The 19,844-nt window shown below is 42.8% G+C and overlaps 1 protein-coding gene across 2 annotated transcripts in view; it reads right to left on the bottom strand.

Annotated features, from left to right (window-relative positions):
- ARHGAP18 (Rho GTPase activating protein 18) overlaps positions 1-19,844 on the bottom strand; it is a 225,079-nt gene that overhangs the window by 145,829 nt on the left and 59,406 nt on the right. The window contains exon 1 of one of the 2 annotated variants that reach the window (XM_055137108.1): positions 8,211-8,406. The exons of the other annotated variant lie outside the window; for it this stretch is intronic. Coding sequence (XP_054993083.1) covers positions 8,211-8,317 — 107 coding nt within the window. The 5' untranslated portion in view covers positions 8,318-8,406. Of the gene's footprint in view, positions 1-8,210; positions 8,407-19,844 lie in introns of those variants that run through there. 2 annotated transcript variants of the gene reach the window in all.

A 19,844-nucleotide genomic window follows, 5' to 3' on the forward strand; every position in this document is an offset into this window, starting at 1 on the left:
TGTATTTATTTGAAATGAGTGGTTTGGATCAGGACAAAAATCATACAAAGGAGAGGGTTAGCATCATACCTTAACCCCCAAATCAAGCAGAAAATTGATGCTTCCAAAATCTCCCACTGACCTCACCCCCCCACACACCCAGTATCACCACCACTTAACAACACATTGGAGGCATCAAGTTCTGTCACTGCCTGCTCTCTTTGGGACACCACTGAGGTGACAAGGAGAGAGGCTTTACCAGTGCAGTTTCTCCCCGGTGTGTTAGAAGCAAAGCAAGAAGCGCCGGAACAACAAGGCAGCAGAAGGCAGTGAGATCACCCAGATCCACCACCAACGAGTGCAGGGAACCTCCAAATCAAACAACAGACACCTTGAGTCCTTTTCCTATGTATCAACAGTACTGGTATTTATAGCTAGCACAAAATTAAAATATAAGAGAAAAATAATGTATTGGGGGACAGTTGTTAAAAACTACTAAGGCCTGGGTCTGGAGTGGTAGTACAACAGGTAGGGCATTTGCCTTGAATGCAGCTGACCCAGGTTCAATTCCCAGCATCCCCTATGGTCCCCCAAGCACTGCCAGGGGTAATTCCTGAGTGCAGAGCCAGGAGTGATGCTTGTGCATCGCCAGGTATGACCCAAAAAAACAAACAAAAGAAAAAGACTATTAAGGCCTAATTGGTATGCAATCCAGTCACAACACATGCATCATTAAATGTATCCATTTTTGTGAACTGGTTTTACAGCAAGACTCTAAAAATATGAAACAAAAAAGAACAGTTACAAGCCCTGAAATTAGCACAAGCACTACTAAGAAAAAAGAAAGAAGGTGGAAAGTGGAATGCAGGAAGTAAGTGGGTTGTGGGAAATGAGGTAAGTTTTCATACAGCTGCAGGGGGCAGCTTCCTTAAGATTTATAAATACTAAAGCTTGACAGCCATAAACCCAATATAAGTTCCAGGAAGATAACTTTAAATAGACTCACAAAAATCACTGGCCTCACAGATAAGGGCAATAAAAAAGCAAATATCACCTAACTCTAAGTAAAGGTAACACCTGCCCAGTTGGAATTCTGGGTGTGTCTATTAATAATTCAAGAGGAAAATAAGGATAAGACATCTTAGCTACACATGAAAGAAAATGAGTTACTCAGAAAGTTTAGTCTTATGTCATAAAATGAAAGAACTAGGTTCATACAGAAAACAATTATCCATTAGGTTAAAAATCAGTTTGTTACTGGATCTTATAAGATTAGAATGAAGAATACTTTAAAAGCTATATTTAGAATTAACGGCCATGATCCAGAGACATACAAAAGAATCTCGCTGCAGAGATGCTTCTGGACCTTGCGCCAGGCCAATTTCACAGGGGTGCCTCAGAGGGGAGCAGGCGTTTTTTCCCTCAACCTGCCCCCCTAGGGATCCTGTCAGCCACCAACTTTCAGAACCCAGTGAAAAGCTCAGGTACGTGGGACCAGTGACTGCAAACCCCAGGCTTCAAAGGGTAGGAGATGGGCCAGTCCTTCCCTTCTTCCCACCCCTGTAGGACCCTGGATGTGACACTCACAAACTTCCTCAGGCTGCTATTTATCCTCAGTAACAACCATGATCCAGGGACACACAAAAGAATCTTGGAACTGAACAGCTCACTGCAGAGATTTCTCCAGACCCTATTTACCTAAAATTTCAGAAGTCTAGGAGTGTGCAGCCACTCTCAAAGCCACGCAACATCTTACACTACTCATAACTAGCAATGCAAAATAAATTATCTAGCATCTGCCTGCTTGGCAGGTTTCAGTGGTGGTGGGAAAGTTCAAAATAATGGTGGTGGGAAGGTGTAATGGTGGTGGGATTGGTGTTGAAATGCGGAATGCAATCCATTACTGTGAACAACTTAATGAAAATAATTTTTTAAAAGCTCTATGTAGGAAAAATTAAAAAGAAATGTCATTTAACTTATAATTTTCCCCATCAAAAATATACATAAATTCTGGGTAATACACAAATTCAAAGGAAAATACTTACAATACAGCATATATTTGAATATGCTGTTATGCTCATGTAAAAACTATAATCAAATTTAGTGAGTTACCAATGTCCTTTTAATGCTTCTCTCAAAATCATGGCTTCAAACCCACAGAGACAGTTCACTGGAGCACTGAACCAGGAGTAGCTCTCGAGCACCACTAGGTATAAAGACCACCGCCAGGTACAACCCAAAATTCAAATCGACCATAGAAAAAATAGAAAAGGTTTCATTTTGTCCAAAAAGTGAGCTTCAGATTTTATTCAATCTTATCCATCAGCGTTTTACACTTGAAGTTTCCCCCTTTATAAAATGAAGTTGGGCAGGTCAAATCACACAACAATCTAGAACTCATCAGCGCATACACTTATAAAAAGTAGAAAATCTTAAAGACTCTACATTTAACATATTTCATCGCTGACCATCTCCTAAACAACTAAAATCTTAGCCAAAGCCACGAGTACCACAACCTCCTAAGAAATCACCCTACTTCTATAGTCTATAATCAACACAGTCACCAGCAGGAACTTAAAAACCTCACATGTATCCTGTTCCTCCCTTCACTAAAATCCTCACTACTCCTTGACTTCCCATTTCACTTGAAGCAAATAATAAATTTCTCAAGTGGTCTGCAAGGCTCAGATCTCATTTGTCCACCCATTTTTCTCCTCCTCCTCCTCCTCCTCCTCACTCACTCCCATCCCCCCCACCCAAGCTGCTCCATCCAGAGGCTAAGTCTAGCCTAGGGCTGAGTCTAGCCATACACCATATTTACATTTCTGGCCCTTCACTGCCCTAAGGCCATTTGTCCTAAGTCTTGTTTCCATATGTCTACAAGGCCACCTGCTCAGTTCTACATGGTTCCATCCTCCACACAGGTGCCTGCCTGTTTTGATTCCCATTATATCCCCAGCTCCGACTCAACTCGCTGCCTGGTGCACAGTAAGAGCTCAGTAATTACAGGTGGAATGACTATGGCTATATTTGCTACATAAGTATAGAGAGCCTTGAAATAGGTAGGGCTTGAAATATCTAGAAGTCTGCTAAGCATGAAAAGGTAGCAGTCCTCTTCCATCAGCACATTGGAAAGTAGAAGTATTAAAGGAAGAGAAGAGATGCAAAGAGACAGAAACAGCTCAGCTGTCAAAAGAGGACCCACCCACATTCCATCGCGCCATAAAAAAAAAGTGTTTGCAAAGCTCAGGGTAGCCTATCAGTGGCTCAAGATAGACTTGCTACAGCGACTGTCACTAGTTCAAATTGTAAATATTACTGTGGATGAAAAGAACATTCCCAAGGTTTTTCAAGCGTCAAAGTCTGCTCTTTTGCATTATGGTTCCTTCTCAAGAACCATGTTATTCTTAGTTAATCCCTGTGGATCACACCCATGTTGCTTAACACTGGACCAAAACTGATCAGAGCACTTTTGAAGGGAACCAGAATATATTATAGGATATCCAATTAGAGAATGTCTTTCCTTTTCTTTACCTACTGTTAGGTAGCAGCTAATATCCACCAGACACTGTTCTCAGAGACTCACATGACTCATCCTTTCAATCTTCCCAGGGAAGTGGGTACTGGCATGAAATTCAACTGACAGCAGAAACTTAAATAACTCCTTCACAGCCACACTGCTACTGGGTGGGAGGATCAGAATGTCAACCAAAATGGGTTAGCCCCAGAATTTCAAAGTTTATATCACAAGTATGTCTCATTTCTACTTGCAATGGCAAATGGGTCAATAAAACACAATCTTACCTGATAAATGTCATCTATTTATCAACTGAGGACATAATAAATATCCCATGTCCACTCCAGGGAAAAGGCCACATAGATAGTTCAGTGGGCCTAATCCCAGTACCAGATATCTCCTAAGTACTACCAGGAGCATGCTCTGAGCACAGAGTAAGGAGTAGTCCCTTAGCACTGATGAATGTGAACCAAAATTTAAAAATAAACAAGTGCAACAAGTGGCCAGTTAGGTATTTCAGAGTTATCGGTGCACACCTGGCATGCTCCAGGCCCTGAGTTTGATCCTTAACTGCCCCTCACACCTAACACTGCTGTTAGTTGTCGCCTACTGATGATCTTTCGATATCAGCATTTCTCAATCTATCAGCAAAAACTGATATGGAACAAGCAAAAATCATCTTGAAACGGTGGAAACTTCAAGCAACAACACTTAGAATACACAATAGACAATGTTCTGTATTCTTTGAGAAAGTGCTTTGCAAAAGTAAATATTAAGAAACCAGCTTAAAAGTTGACAAGTAAATAGAAGTCTTACAAAGTTAGCACTCATAAAATGTGCTTTCCTTTGGGATATTTGAATGTTTACAAGTCAGTCAGAACAACTAATATTAGCACATTTCTTCAGATTTTTTTGTGTTTTACAGAGGAAATATGACCAAAACATTAAAAACAGGATACTTGTAAATATTTTTGAAGCTCTAACCAGGAGTAGGAAGAATTCCTCAATCAAGCATCCAATGAATGTGTCTTGATAAAGAGGGAGGATGGAATGGAGAGCATTTTTGATTTACAGTTTCTTAACAAAAATATTAATTTTCCACTATGTCAGCCTCCCCCAAAGACCAAATAATTCAAAAAAGGTAACTCAGGAAGGCAAAGCTAAATACTTTCTTTGACTATCCTGATTCCTAAAGCCCTTTCCACCTTTCAAATGCCACCTATAAGTTTACCACGTTAAGCTAAACACTTGATTAAACAGTTCATCAAAGTACATGCTACTCAGAAAAAGCCCGATTTTGTATATTCAGTTTTGTTTTAGGGAGTCAGATCTCTGTGCTCCCTCCAGCAACTTTTTGCTTTGCTTTGTCTCGTTTGTGTTTTGAGGTTTGGGGGCCCTGTTGCTGGGGTTGCTCGGGGAATCAGTGATGTTTTTTGTTTGTTTGTTTCTTTGGTTTTTCATTTTTTTGCTTTTTGGGTCACACCCAGCGACTCACAGGGGTCACTCCTGGCTCTGCACTCAGGAATTACCCCTGGCGCTGCTCAGGGGACCATATGGGATGCTGGAAATCGAACCGGGACGGCCGAGTGCAAGGCAAACACCCTACCTGTTGTGCTATCACTCCAGCCCCAGGGAATCATTGCTGGGGAAAGGACTCGCCTTGGGGATGTTAAGGGGACCATATGTGCTGGTGCTAGACTGAACCTGGGTCCAACCTATTAAACATCCGTTCAGTGTCCAACAATGTAGGAATAGTAAGGAACACAAAGTCTGCCTTTTAAGAGCTTCTGAATTGGGTTCCTGATACAAAAAAAAAAAAAAAAATTGTAAAGGAATTTGGTTTTGCCTTCTGAAGCGCCTTTTAAAATAGACGTTATGAGGCCAGAGTGATGGTACAGCGAGTAAGGTGTTTGCTTTGCACGTGGCCAACCCCCAATCTCTGGCATCCCCTCTAGTCTCCCGAGCACCACCAGGAGCAATTCCTGAGTGCAGAGCCAAGAGTAACCCCTGAGCATCACTGGGTGTGACCCAAAAAGCCAAAAGAGAAAAAAAAAAAAAAACCAGACATCATCCAGTAACCTCTTTCCACTTGTTTGTTTTTGGCCACACTTGGCTGTGCTCAGGGTTTATTCCTGGCTCTGTGCTCAAGAATCACTCCCGGTGGGCTCAAGGGACCCTACGGTGAGCCAAAGGACCAGAGGATGTGCCAGGGATTGAACCTGGGTTGGCCGGGTACAGGGCAAATGCCCTGCCTGCCTTGTACTACCTCTCTGGATCGTCATCCAGTAACCTTAAGCCTCTGAGCAGCTTCTCAATACCTGAAATAGCAGTTGCCCAAACCAGACAAAACCAGCCCCATGCATCCCCTGACCCTCTCCCATGCTTACGGGATACTCACCCAGTCACACAGAAGCATCGTATCTCGTCCCTTCTATGCCAACCACCACCTCTCTTCCAGCCTCTCCCCTCCCCCCTGCTTCCATTCAGCTTCCTCCCACCCCAATTACAGTATATCAACCCTTCCAAATGAAAAAGGGTGCCTCCAAACGGGGCACTCAATTTAGAAGATCAATTACTCCTGGCTTAAGGGTGAAAGAGAAGTTTGACACTTCTTCCAGTCTTTCCTCTCAGACCTAGAACCAGGGCTTTGAAATAGTAGGGAACATCATCAAGTTTTAGTTAGCCTTTAGGTAGAACAAAGAAACTTTGTCCAGGACTTGAATCCAGTTCTGGGAATTTAGGGCCCGCATAGGCAAACAGCTGGCAGTGAGCAGGGAGGTACTTGAGAGCAGGGCTAAGGAGGCTGCAGGCAGGCAGCGTGAGACCAGCTGCCTTCCCAGCAGCCCGGGACCTCTTGATTCCCCTTCAGCACCGGCTGAGAATGATCCACTCCTCTCTGCACTCTCTCAATCCACTCAAGTCTAAGCCACCCACAACAAATTGTGCAAGTGCAAAGACAGAAACAGGTCCTCAGAACTGGGTCCGTCGCCCTCGGCAAGGGCCTGCAAGGTTAGAGCTTGCCACAAATTAACCAATAGCCCCGGCTGAGTCCTCAAGGTGAGGGAGGGCGGGTGCAGAAGTAATTTGGATTTACCAAGACTCTCCAGTCTCACAATCAAGATCCAAGATTCAGCCCTGATGATTGATCAGGCCACGCCAGAGTCACAAGGCAGTATGTGAAGTTCGCTTGCTCAGTTCTGGCAATTTTTGACTGCAGTGGATGTCTGAGTTTCACAGACAATGTGGATTTGGTGCTGCTGGCTGCTAAAAAGTGATCTTGTACATCAGTGTTCTGGAGAAAAATGAGTGAAGGCACCTAATAATACACAGAAAATATCTAGAGTGGCAGAAAACAAAAAGAGAATGCAAGTTGCAATTTCGCTTTAAGGAATGAATTCAAACGAATACATCCTGGAGTCGCTCAGGAAAGGGGCCCTACAGTTGGCCTGGGAATCTTTGATGGTTTCTTTTTTTTTTTTTTCTAATTCCCCTCCCCCACGTCTGGGGAATTTAAAACAAATGAAAGAAGGCATTATTTCTGCTTAAGGCATAAACATAAGTCACATAAGAACAAAGAAGGTTTTATTAGCACATTAAACATCACGGAGGAACTAAGCTTACTGATAACTTCTTTAGTGTCCTACTCCATCCAGCTGTCACTGGCCCTTTTGCAAGTTTCTAGAACCCTATCTACAACATGCACCTCAGGTTGGAGGGAAAAACGTTCAGCTGGTGAGAAGGTCATAAAGGGAAGGGGGAAAAGTCCTCTGAGAACCAGAACAAAGTACACAGATAGAAAAGCACTCTGTGCGTCTCAGTGGTCTGTAGGGAACATTGGCCCTCTCCGCTTATAAAGCAATTTAACATTAATCACATTTCACTGGGCAACAAAAGCAGAATGACATAATCACCCCTAAATAAATAAATAAATGAGGGCACTTTTCTGAAAGCTCCCATGGTGAGAGCCCTCTCCGCCCACGATATCAATAAAAAAAAAAGCTCAGACACACCTACCCCACCCCTCCCCCAAAAGCCAATAAATAAAATTAATTAATTAATTAAAAGGCATAGACATTAAAAGAATGTGAAACCCCGACTGCCCCCGGCCAGCAGGGTCTGGGGCGTTTTTTTGCCTAAGAGGTTGCTTTCAGCAGAAGGGAGCGAAACACACTCGTAACAACAACAGCTTGTCCAGGAAGGGCACCCCCCCAACCCCCAGCTTGTTGGCAGTTTCCCAGCGAGCAGCCCCAGCGGCTGTGCCCCGAGCCCATTCAAGAACTGCATCTCATAGGAAGTATTACACACACACACAAACACACACACACACACACACACACACACACACACAGAGTCATTTAATCTTCCAGCACCGGCAAAGGCACCTGCTAAGCAACAAGTCAGCCAGCCCCTGCCCGGGTCCCTCCCCTCCGAGTTCATCCCCCAGCGTTAATAAGGCAACCGGGTGATTTCACACTTGGACAGAGGAGGGCCAAAGTGCCTCCAAAGCCCCGAACCCAACACTCGGGCAGCTGCAGGGGAGATTAGGTTCCTTTCGGTGGTAGTGGCCGCTGCCACCACCAGGTCTAGTTGTTTTTCTTTTTTCCTTCCCCACACCAACTTCCCTCCTTGTCACTTTTTTTTTTCTTTTCTTTTCTTTCCTGGAGCAGGTAAGAGCTTTTTGTTTTGTTCTCAGCTTCCGACCCTCGGAGCTTACCTCGCGGTGTCTTCTCCCTTGTCCGGGAGGCCCCCCACGGCCTGGTCCTTGCCGCTGGGGTGGTAGGCAGTCAGCACAACTCCCGGGGAACTAGAGAGCCAGTTCATGGTGACAGAAGGGACATACTTTCTGAGAGATCCCGACGCGGAGAAGGGAATGAAGTTCCTGGCTCGCCCGGGCCACTCGGCTCATTAGCATTGCGCGGCTCCGCCCCCCGGGCCTGCAATTCACACGGCGGGGCGGGGCGGGGCGGGGCCGGCCCGGCGCTGCCCAATGCCCGGAGCCGTGACTCAGTATTGTTGCAAGCCCGCAATTCCTGACAGAGCAGCTTGAACCCGAGCAAGAGAAGTGAGGGGGACCTGTTGCCACCCCCCACCCCCGCACACACACACACACACACACCCCAGTCCCCAGCTCTTCTGCAGAGCTGATTCCACTGCTGGGGTGTAGACTTGATCTCATCCGTGTGTGTCCGGGCTGTCGGGGTTATTGAAACCATGAGAAACGGGGGAATCGCTTCAGCGTTTTCCACCCTCTTCCCCATTCCTGTTTTCCCTCTGATCATTTCTGCGACTTCGCTGTAACCTGAGTGTGGATGTTTCTTAACCCCTTCGCTCTCAGAGTTAAAGTGACTCGTAGCCAAAGCTAACGTGCAACAGCTGCAAATGCAACAGCTTGTAACAAGAAAAGCTGCACCGTTGGTGTTCAGTTAAAAAAAATAAGAGGCGCTTATGAAAAAGGTTGGGAAGGGCAGTGGGGGTTGGAAAACTACCTCACAGGGCGGTAGTTTGCAGCCTTGCATGCTCTAGGCCCCCAAGTTCAATCCCCAGCACCACAGCATGTCAGGCAGAACTCTGGTGGTCCCCAAGTACCTTCTCACATGGCCCTGGCACTCTCTCTGCCTCACCCATCAGTGCCTGGGCAGCATTAAACCTCCAAGCCCGGTTAGTCATTAATTAAGAGCACGACCAGAAGGGACCTCAGGGACCCCTGAACAATGAACACCCCCAACCCCAGCAAAGTGTTTATGTATCCTGAATAGTCTCTTCTTTCACATAAAATCCAATGGCAAGTTTACCTATTCCTTTTATCATTGTCCCTTCTACACCAAAAGAAAACCCATCTACTAATACTCCTTTAAATGTTAGAGTTAAGAATTTAAACAAGTAAAATATAGACATCATTTTGCTGAGTGCCTGTTACATGCCATGCCAGGGATAGGGAAACTTTGCTCTTCCAAGGGCCATTTGTATATTTTATGACATCCCGTTGCTCATCAATTTGGTCGAGCGGGCACCTGTAACGTCTCTCATTGTGAGTCTTATTGTTACTGTTTTTGGCATATCCAATACACCACAGGTAGCTTTCCACACTCTGCTGTGCAGGCGTGATAGTCTCGGTAGCTTGCCAGGCTCTCCGAGAGGGGCGGAGGAATCGAACATGGGTAGGCCGCATGAAAGGCGAATGCCCTACCGCTGTGCTATCGCTTTATTTATGACATCATGATCCATATAATAAAAGCAGGCGAGTAGCAAGCCACTGTGTACCAGAGCCAGAACATATTGTTCTGAGAGCCTGTGGGCCCTGTGTTTTTTGAGGGTTTTTTGAAGTAAATAGATTTTATTTGGAGGGTTTTGGAAGGTGTGGAGGGAGAGAGACAGAGAGAGTGAGTGAGTGAGTGAGAGAGACAGAGACAGAGACAGAGAGACAGAGAGAGAGAGTAACGCACTCAGGAGAGATTGCGGGCTTCTCCAAGGGTGGAGAGTCCCTACACACATCCTAGCATTACATAGGAAAGCATGGAAGTATACATCTCAAGAGGGGAGATGCAGGCGACACATGTGCTCAGGCACCACATGTACCCGGCCACACAGGCACAAGCAGCACACGGGCTCGTTCAGCATATGCGCCTGGGGTCCTCCCCAACCCCAGTCTTTCTCTTTGACAGCATGTTATGTGTAGTCATTCTTTTGAGTCAAATCTCTCTCCTTTCTCCACTCCCTCTCAGACAGACATACACACACACACACACACACACATACACACATATACACACACACAAACACACACACATCCTTCAACAAAGCTATCATTATCATCTTCATCTGAGTTTTGCAGAGTATAAATGAATTCCAGGGGCAGGTTAGGTAACTAGTCAGTAACAATTGCTCCTTGCTCTAAGACCTGGGTTGAAGCATAATTCTAGGTTTAATTCTGCTCTTCAACTAGCATCCTATTTACTATCTTGTAGAAGAAATAAGCACCAAAGTTATGTAAAATATGAAAGACTGTTCTCCTCTAGTTCCCCGATCTATACACCCAATAATCTTAATTAAATTTTGTTGACTATCTTAATTACCAGTCTCTAAATTTACTTATGACTTTGCAATACCATTGCATAAACTTTTCAATACCATTACTTTTGGTTTAACATGAGAAATTCATGCATACCTTAAAACAGTTACATTTCTTCTTTAAAATATTCTCCTTTGACAGTACAGGAGGTCAGGCACTTGCCTTGCATGTGGCTGACACTGGTTTAATCCCAGACTCTGCATAGGGTCTTCCAAACACCACTAAGCATGATCCCTGACCACAGGAGCCAGGAGTAAGTCCTGAGTACTGTTGGGTGTGTCCCCAAAACAGAAAGAAAAAAAAAATTCTTTGGGGGCAGAGGAAATATCTCAATAGGCCAGAGTGTATGTATACTTTGCATGCAGAAGGCCCAGGCTTAATTTCACCACTGTATATGGTCCCTTGACCACTGCCAGGAGTGATCCTCAAGACCCAAGCCAGAATTAGCCCCCGAGCACCAACCAGGTATTGTCCATAAACCAAAAATTAAAAAAATAAAATAAAATAAATTAATAAATAATTTTTTAAAAAATCTAAATGAAACTTTAAATATCTTTTATATAAACTCAAATTTTCAAGGGGGAAGTGATAACACAGCGGGTAGGGCATTTGTCTTGCACACAGCAGACCCAGGTTTGATTCCTCCACCCCTCTCGGAGGGCCCAGAGAGCTACTGAGAGTATCCAGCCCACATGACAGAGCCTGGCAAGCTCCCTGTGGCGTATTCGATATGCCAAAAACAGTAACAAGTCTCACAATGGAGACGTTGCTGGTGCCCGCTCAAGCAAATCTATGAGCAACAGGATGACAGTGATACAGTGATACAAATTTTCAAAATTCTTCCTTCAAAGAGAGTTTATTATCCCTTACCCTGCACAATCACACAGCCCTCCTTGGAGCTCTCCCAACTGTCTCCATGCAGTGCTCTCATCTGCCTCCTTCCTAGCCCCACTGCCTGAACCTTCTCCACACCCTATAATCAGGTTTCACTCCAATCTTTAATAGTCCTATTATCTCATTTCTCTGATTCTCCTCTAAATTATTTTGCACATTATCATCACTTAAGCAGAACCTTAATGATGGCTCCCCTTGTTTGAACACTTTCTCAGGCTTCCCACTGCTAACACAACCCATTCTAAACTTTGGACTAGATCCCTGAGCATTCTCGCTATGTCACCCACACTAATCTTTCCATCTTACCTGCCAGACACCGTTTCCCCTTGATACTCTTTCCTTTTCCTGTCACATCTAACTTATTCCCTCCACAGAGTGAGTCTTCAACGAATGCAGACTGGTGCAATCATTTCAAAATCGTTATGTCCTTAAAAAATGTCATCAGACGTCAGATATCTAGTACCGTGCCGTGGGTGAGGTGCTTGCCCTGCACAAGGCTGAACTGAGTTTGATCCCCAGTACCCCATACAGTCCCCTGAACTCAATCTAAGAGTGATCTCTCAGTGAAGAGCCAGGAGCAAGCCCTGAGCACCACCAGGTGTGGCCCAGAAAGCAAAAGAAAAACAAAAGTAGAATCAGGCTCTGGAGAACTAGTTATAGGGGTTAAAGGTGCTTGCTTCACAGGTAGCTACACGGTTTCTATTCCCAGCACCATTCCACAGTCCCTCAAGCACTGCCAGGAGTGATCCTTGAGCTCTCAGCCAGGAGCACTGCAGGGTGTGTTCCCAAACAAAAAGTATAATTAGTTTTAAAATGAAAAATGTTACTATCACACAACTATTTTCTATGCAGTGTGAGCCTAGGATGAAATACACATTTAGGCAGAAAAGAAGCAAAAGAAAATCCATTAGCATGTATGAATTCTGTCTTTTTATTCTCTCTGGGTGAAAAAAAAAATTGTTTCCCATGTTAACCCTTTCCTTTTTATGTAGTTGTCCTAAAATGCAAGAATGTTGGGATTTCTAACTGACACAGTTATCATGTTGGTACTACTGAACTCTCTCTTTGGTAAACTTTTTGTCTTTGTTTTACTCTCCACCCCAAATAGTTTCTTACCTGAGGAAAAATCCCACTAAGCTTTAAGCCAAGAGATTCCCAGATTTTTTTATATTATCCTTCTCTATTTCTCTTCTATTTTTTTCTCCTTCCTTTTCTATATCTTCAGTTGGTCAGTACTCAATGTACACAATGACAACAGCCACAGTTGTCCAATCTCATGCATGATTCATGACAAAAATTTTGTCCAGTTTTAACTCACATGATGATTAACTTATATCTGCCTAGCTAGGTTTCTTGTCACTTTTCATTAATGCTTTACAAAATTCAGATTAAAATACAACTATTTATATAACTTCAAAATAACATTTGGGATCAAAGTTACCATGCTTGGGTAGGTCAGACAGAGTACAGGGGTTAAAGCAATAAATAACTCTGCATTCCACTGGTCCCTGACAGCACGTAACAGCTCCTGGACTTGAATTTCTGGAATCATGTAATTTAGCTCCCAAGCACTTCCAAGGGTCAGTACTGAGCACAGAACCGATATTAGTCCCTGAGTACCATCAGGTATGACTCAATTCTGCCTCCCCACCATTAAAAAGAAAAAGAAAACAAAACAGCCATGCTTTTATTTTTTTTTTTTGTGGCAGGAAAATACAATATAATACAAGGTAGTTTGCATAAAATTTGAATATTACTAATTCAAATTTATGTAAATAAAAATCCTCCAGACTCCTTTCTATCCACTAAACCCTTTGTTACTGGTCTTAATAGCAGACAGCAAATAGGATTATGATCGGTGTACACAGCCTTCAAATATTGACTGAAGCATAGATTTTTAAAAATTATTTAACTATGACCACCATGAAAGTAAACTTTTCTACAGATATACTCTCTTGAAAAGCTGCTCTTATTTCATACCCCAAACCCTACTAAGATTTAGTTGGAATTCATCCCTTATTCATGTCTATGAGGAAGGATACTGGCCTTCTTTACAGAGATGTATTTTATGAAAAAAAAAATAACCTCTTTTTTGTCCCTTCCCCAGCTTCTTTAAATAAACACAGAGAACCTAATTTCCTTAAAAATATTAATATTCCTGGCTAGTGATTGCATGCCAAACACTTTCCTGTTATGAAACATCTTACAAAGTAATTAAAACATCAAGACAGTTTAAGCATCAATTTCTTTCATTCCCTTTTAAGATACTGTACTAGATGACAGAGGAAGGAAAAGGAAGCTGTAATTTATGCACCTAAACAGGTTGTTAAAAATAGGGTAGAGACAGTGCAGCAGTCTCAGACAATTTGACAACCATGTTCAAAAATGTTGAAAAAAATTTTTTTTCTCATGTTCAGTACTAGTAGTATCAGAGAGCTGATTAACTGGTTTTTCGTCTTTTGATTTAGGTGCCTATTTAATACTATGGAATTATATTTGAAGAGTACCAGAATTACAGTGGAATCAACATATCTATCAACCTTTTTCTTAATTACTCTCTGTCACTTTAAAAGGAGTGAACTAATGGTCTGGAGAGATAACTCAACAGGCTGAGCACACATTTTGCATGCAGGAGGAGGATCAGGTACTATCCCCTGGATAACAGCATCTCATGGGCCTCTGAGGAATCCAAAAACTGATCCAACCCTCCCACCCACCCAACATTGAATTGAGAGAAGCTCCCAAGCACTGCCTAAAAACAACAACAAAAGGAATGTAAGGAAAATGCATATGTTCAAACAATTACAAGATGAGTGAACCATAATATAGTGGCTACAAGGACCATGTGAAAACTAATTTTTCAATTGGCGAAACTGAACTCACCAATGATCAGAACTTGAATAAATCCCCAACTAACCTTAATTGTCAAAGGTAGCACTGAGAAAGTAGAAAAATGGAATACCTCAGTCCAAAAAGAAACATGTATATACCCAAGAGGAGAAAGGGGTTGGGAGAGAGAGCAAAAGACAGAAAGACGGGGAGAGAGAAGGAGAAAGAGAGAAGGGGAGAGAGAAAGGGGGGAGAGAGAAAGAGAGAGAAGAGAAGAGTTTGCCATAGACAGGCTAGGGATGGGGAGAGAAACTGGAGACACTGGTGGTTGAAAATGTACATTGGTGAAGGGATAGGAGTTGGAACATTGTATGACTGAGAACCAATCATGAACAACCTTGTAACTATGTATTTCATGGTATAATTTAAAAAAAGGAAGAAAGAAGAACTTTTAAAATAAATATATATATATATATATTTTTTAAAGAGGTAGCACTGATTAATGAAAGGGGATTTTCTAACATCCCTTCCCAAATCTTTTTTTCTAGTCTTTCTATGGGTAGTTCTTCTGAGCTTGCAAACAAGTCAATTCTATACGGGGGAACCGTGATGAAAGATTATTCCTTATGCAGAATCGAAAGGTACTCCTTGAAAATTACATTCACTGAAATAATTCTGTCTCTGGTACTGTCACTGTCACTGTCATCCCGTTGCTCATCGATTTGCTTAAGCGGGCACCAGTAACGTCTCCATCATGAGACTTCTTGTTACTGTTTTTGGCATATCAAATATGCTGTGGGTAGCTTGCCAGGCTCTGCGGTGTGGGCAGGATACTCTCAGTAGCTTGCCAGGCTCTCTAAGAGGGGCGGAGGAATCGAACCTGTGTCAGCCACGTGCAAGGCAAACGCCCTACCCGCTGCGCTGGTACAACCAGGGAAAATGTCCTTTTGCTCTCCTGGACAGCTCTCAAATTTTCTGCAAGGTATTTTCCTAACTGTTCCTCTAGGGAGAAAATACTAGCCCTGCTTCAGATAATTTGTAACTGCTATAGCCAGAGGCTAATTTAGACTCTTGACAAATATCTAATGAAGACTATTCATACGCTAGAGAGATAGGACAGTGTACAGGGCACTTCCCCTGCTGCTAGCTGACCTGAGTTCAGTCCACAGAAACCCCTGTGGTCTCTAAGCACTGCCAGGAGTGATCCCTGAGCAGAGCCAGGAGTAAGCTCTGAACACGGACGGGGGTGGCCAAAAATAAGTCATTAATGCTATTTATTTATTTATTTATTTATGTAAAAAAACACAAAAAAGAAAAGAAAGGGGCGCCACACCAGGGAGGTTGAATGGCGATGACGAGGCAGGTGAAGGAAGGAACGGAGCCAGGCTTGGTTGGTCTCAGTTGCAGTTTATTCCATGTCCATCTCCATTCTCCTGATTCTCCTCCTGCTTCTTCTTCCCCCATCCTACTTCATTCTCTCTGCTCCACTGCCACTTGCCCCCAGCCCCCTCATCAGCCTCTTAAATCCCTCCACCTAGGCCAGGGCTTACACAATAGGTGTGGTTATAGTCAATAGGGGGTAAAGTTCTATCCCTTAGGGGATGTTTTCACTAGGACAGAATCTCTCTCAGTGGGACATCTGCCCAAGAGCAGAATCCCATGGGTGTGTTTCTCCTCTCTTTGTCCGACTAGCATATAAGTATTCATATTATAAATCATTTTGTATGGACATAGCAAGAGACTCATTAAGCTTATAGAATTGCTCTCCGGGGGTCATCTGGATCTCAGACTACAGTGCTCAGGCTTTCCTATCCCTAGCAGGGTCCTAGTCTCATCGTTGCTTTGGGATCATGACATGACATGTCCATGACCAAGCTCTTAACATATAGTTAAGCATTAGGCGCTTTGGCCAGGCCCATCTCGATGCCAGGGTAGCACATAACTCACCGCTTGCCCTGGGTCCATCCTGTACCTCGTTGGGACCCTGCTTTCGAGGGTGCTAGGAAGTAAGGCCAGCTGAGGCTTAAGTCGAGAAAGCAGATGCCCAGGAATGAATAATATTTGAAGCCAATTAAATCCCATGTTACCAAAGCATATTAATAAATGTCTTTCTTTGTCCACACAAAAAGGATATTGTTTTAAGGTAAACTATTCAAAAGACATAAGAGAGGAGAAAGACAATATTAACTTACAATACAAGATCACTGTCCTAGCAAGGTCTGACCTTACAAATTAACAGAGTTTGATTAGAGGAAGAGCAGATAAACTGGTAGAAGTGGTTACAGATAAACAAAGGAATGGGAATGACTCGGGAGCACTTTGATGGGTGTGACTGATAAACCTAAGCCCCTAGTGGCAAGGGGAGCAGGACAAACCTATGAGATCCAACATTTATTTATTTATTTATTTATTTATTGGAAGGTGTCATATCCAGTGATGCTCAGGGATTTCTCCTAGCTCTGCACTCATGAATTACTCCTGGCAGTGCCGGGGGACCATATGGGATACTGGGTATTGAATACTGGGTATACTGGGATACTGGGTATGGGATATCGGGTTGGCCACATGCAAGACAAATGCCCTACACACCAAACTGTCATTTCTGCACCCCCTCTTTTAAAAAAGAAAACTTCAAAAGACTAATCTTACGAAGTTTTTGCCACCACTAAATAATAAAAACTAATAATGGGGCTGGAGCGATAGCACAGCAGGTAGGGCAAACCGGGTTTGATTCCCAGCATCCCATATGGTCCCCCGAGCACTGCCATAAGTGATTCCTGAGTGCAGAGCCAGGAGTAACCCCTGAGCATTGCCAGGTATGACCCAAGACGCTAAAAAATTTTTTTAAAAAAAGTTAAAAAAGTAAAAAAAAACCTAATAATAATAATGCTTGTGAGCTTACTTTTGCTAGGCAGGGTACATGATCCCTCAGCACCCACATCCCTAAGAGACAGCTGTTAGAATGTGAGATCACTGACCTAGCCAGTGGCAAAACCAGGGTATGTGAACCTAGATTTGCATGAGCACTGAGTCTGAGCTCAAAGGTTGCAGCTACCCTTGAACTGACTCTATGTTGTTTAGGAAAAAACCCAGATGAATAATTAATGAGGTTAAATAATCTTACCGAAATCTAATGTGTTTAACCAAATGAATACTGGAATAAAAGCAACTCCAACAGGTACAGTCATATTGGCCCCTTTGCCGGACCTCAGGACTTTTTTTTTTTTAATGTCCACTTCTTCAGAGGACATGGCAACCTCTGTGTGGGCCAGCACAAATTCATCTTCATCATCATATCTAACATTCTTCCTGCCTGACACACAAGAATTCTTCTTCTTAGGGTTATAATGTCATTGTCACTGTCACTGTCATCCTGTTGCTCATTGATTTGCTCGAACGGGCACCAGTAACATCTCCATTGTGAGACTTGTTGTTACTGTTTTTGGCATATCAAACACACCACGGGGAGCTAGCCAGGCTCTGCCATGGGGGCGAGATAATCTCTGTAGCTTGCTAGGCTCTTGGAGAGGGGTGGAGGAACCAAACCTGGGTTGGCCGCTTGCAAGGCCAATGCCCTACCTGCTGTGCTATATGAAGCTATGTTTAGGTTTCTGGACCCTGAGTCTCACAATTTTTTTTAGAAGCAAGGCCTGTGAAATCAGAGCCCTGTGAAATCAGAGCCCTGCAATAGTAAGAACGCCGAAAACTCTACTTTATTTCTTTTCATGGAAAATCTATCTCTTTGCCAACACCAGTAAAAATTAGAACTATGTCGAGATGTCAGTGGCTCTAAATTTTGCTTTAGCTTTCTCTTTAATGCTAACCACAATGGAATCTATATTACAAATACTTGTAATTAGAAGTATGATATCAGGAAGAGTGAGGAATGGAGAGATAGTGCCGGGATTAAAGTGCTTTTCTTATAACCTGCCCCACTGATTTGGATCTCTGGCAGCACGTATGATCCCCAAGCACCACCATCAGGGGTTATTTCTGAAGCAATGCCAGGAACTGCTACCATCACCACCACCCCCATGCACTGACGGGAATGACCACAGTGGCACACACACAGGTGTGACCACACACACACACACACACACACACACACACACACACTTGAGGAGTAAGGGGTAGAGGGGGCTGGAGCAATAGCACAGCAGGTAGGGGGTTTGCCTTGCATGCAGCTGACCCAGGTTCAATCCCCAGCATCCCATATGGTCTCCCAACCACCCAACCACCACCAGGAGCAATTCCTGAGTGCAGAGCCAGGGGTAACCCCTGAGCATCACTGAGTGTGACCCAAAAAAGCAAAAAAAAAAAAAAGAGTAAGGGGTAGAATATTCTAGAAAGAATGGCTTTGCTTATACATGCCTAAAAAAGTTATTTGCTTTCATTCTATTTAATAATCTGGCTAGATACCTTATTATGAAGATTATTAAAGAAGATTGCTGTAATCCTAAGAGTACTTAACTTTTTGAAAATTTAAAAAAGACTCAAAATTATGGGGTTGAGGTTGCCCAAAGTTTTCTATCTCTGGTTCAAAGGACTTTTATAAAAGCAGCTGCTAGGACAAAAGAAAAACAAAAGAAAAACATAGGCAACAGCTGGTCAAGCAGATGGTTACAGGGCCATGTCTCTTAAGATTTTAGGAAAATGTCATATCCTGGCATCACAATACATTCTCACAATATGAATTGCTCAAGTTCAGAGGCAGCCTCAGCAAAGTCTCTGATTCTATCAAAATGTCTATTGTGAAAATTAATGCCTAGCTCTTACAAACAACTCATAAATAATGTCCTCAAATTTTCTTTCCTTTCCATCTCCTGAAAAAAAAAAACCCATAAAGTTCTGTTCAATTCAAATAGTGAAAAAAAAATTGAATTTCACTTCATAGACTAGAAAATATATCATTTCCTATCAACCTGTCTTCCCACTAACGGTATTTCAATGCTGTATTTTTCTTTAAAAGTATGTAAGAAATATAGTTTTTCTTTCCCAATGATGAAATTATATGTTCAATATCAGATAGATATGTCACATTTCTGCAGGTAAGAATTAATATGTAACATAAAAGCAATAAAATACCTCAAAGTCATCATCCTTTCAAGCATGTCACAATACATTTACATATACATCAAATACCTACCAACACTGTAGACTATGCCTATTCATCTAAATTTAAAAAAAAAATCTTTGTCCAAAATTAGCATGAGAAAGAATAGAAGCAGGAAGTGGAGTCCCTAGATATGACAAAGGTAGATTATGCCTCAGAGTACCACAGGCACATTATATCATGTTACTTCTTCCTCTTAAACAGATGTTTCTCTTTTTTTTCTAGAAGGTGAATATAACCTCTAAGTTATATTCTAAAGCACACCCTGTGATATTTTGAGAAATTTATAACACCATTAGCTATCATAATTCAAATCAAGGGAGCAGAGTTACTTTTTGGGTCATGAAAATGAGACATATATCAGAGTTCTCCTTACTGGCAGGCTGCCCCTCTCCATAGCAATGCTATCTTACCATGCAGAGATCATCAAAGGAAGCTGTGGT

Source organism: Sorex araneus, chromosome 4 (assembly GCF_027595985.1).
Source record: "Sorex araneus isolate mSorAra2 chromosome 4, mSorAra2.pri, whole genome shotgun sequence".
Taxonomy (NCBI): Eukaryota; Metazoa; Chordata; class Mammalia; order Eulipotyphla; family Soricidae; genus Sorex; species Sorex araneus.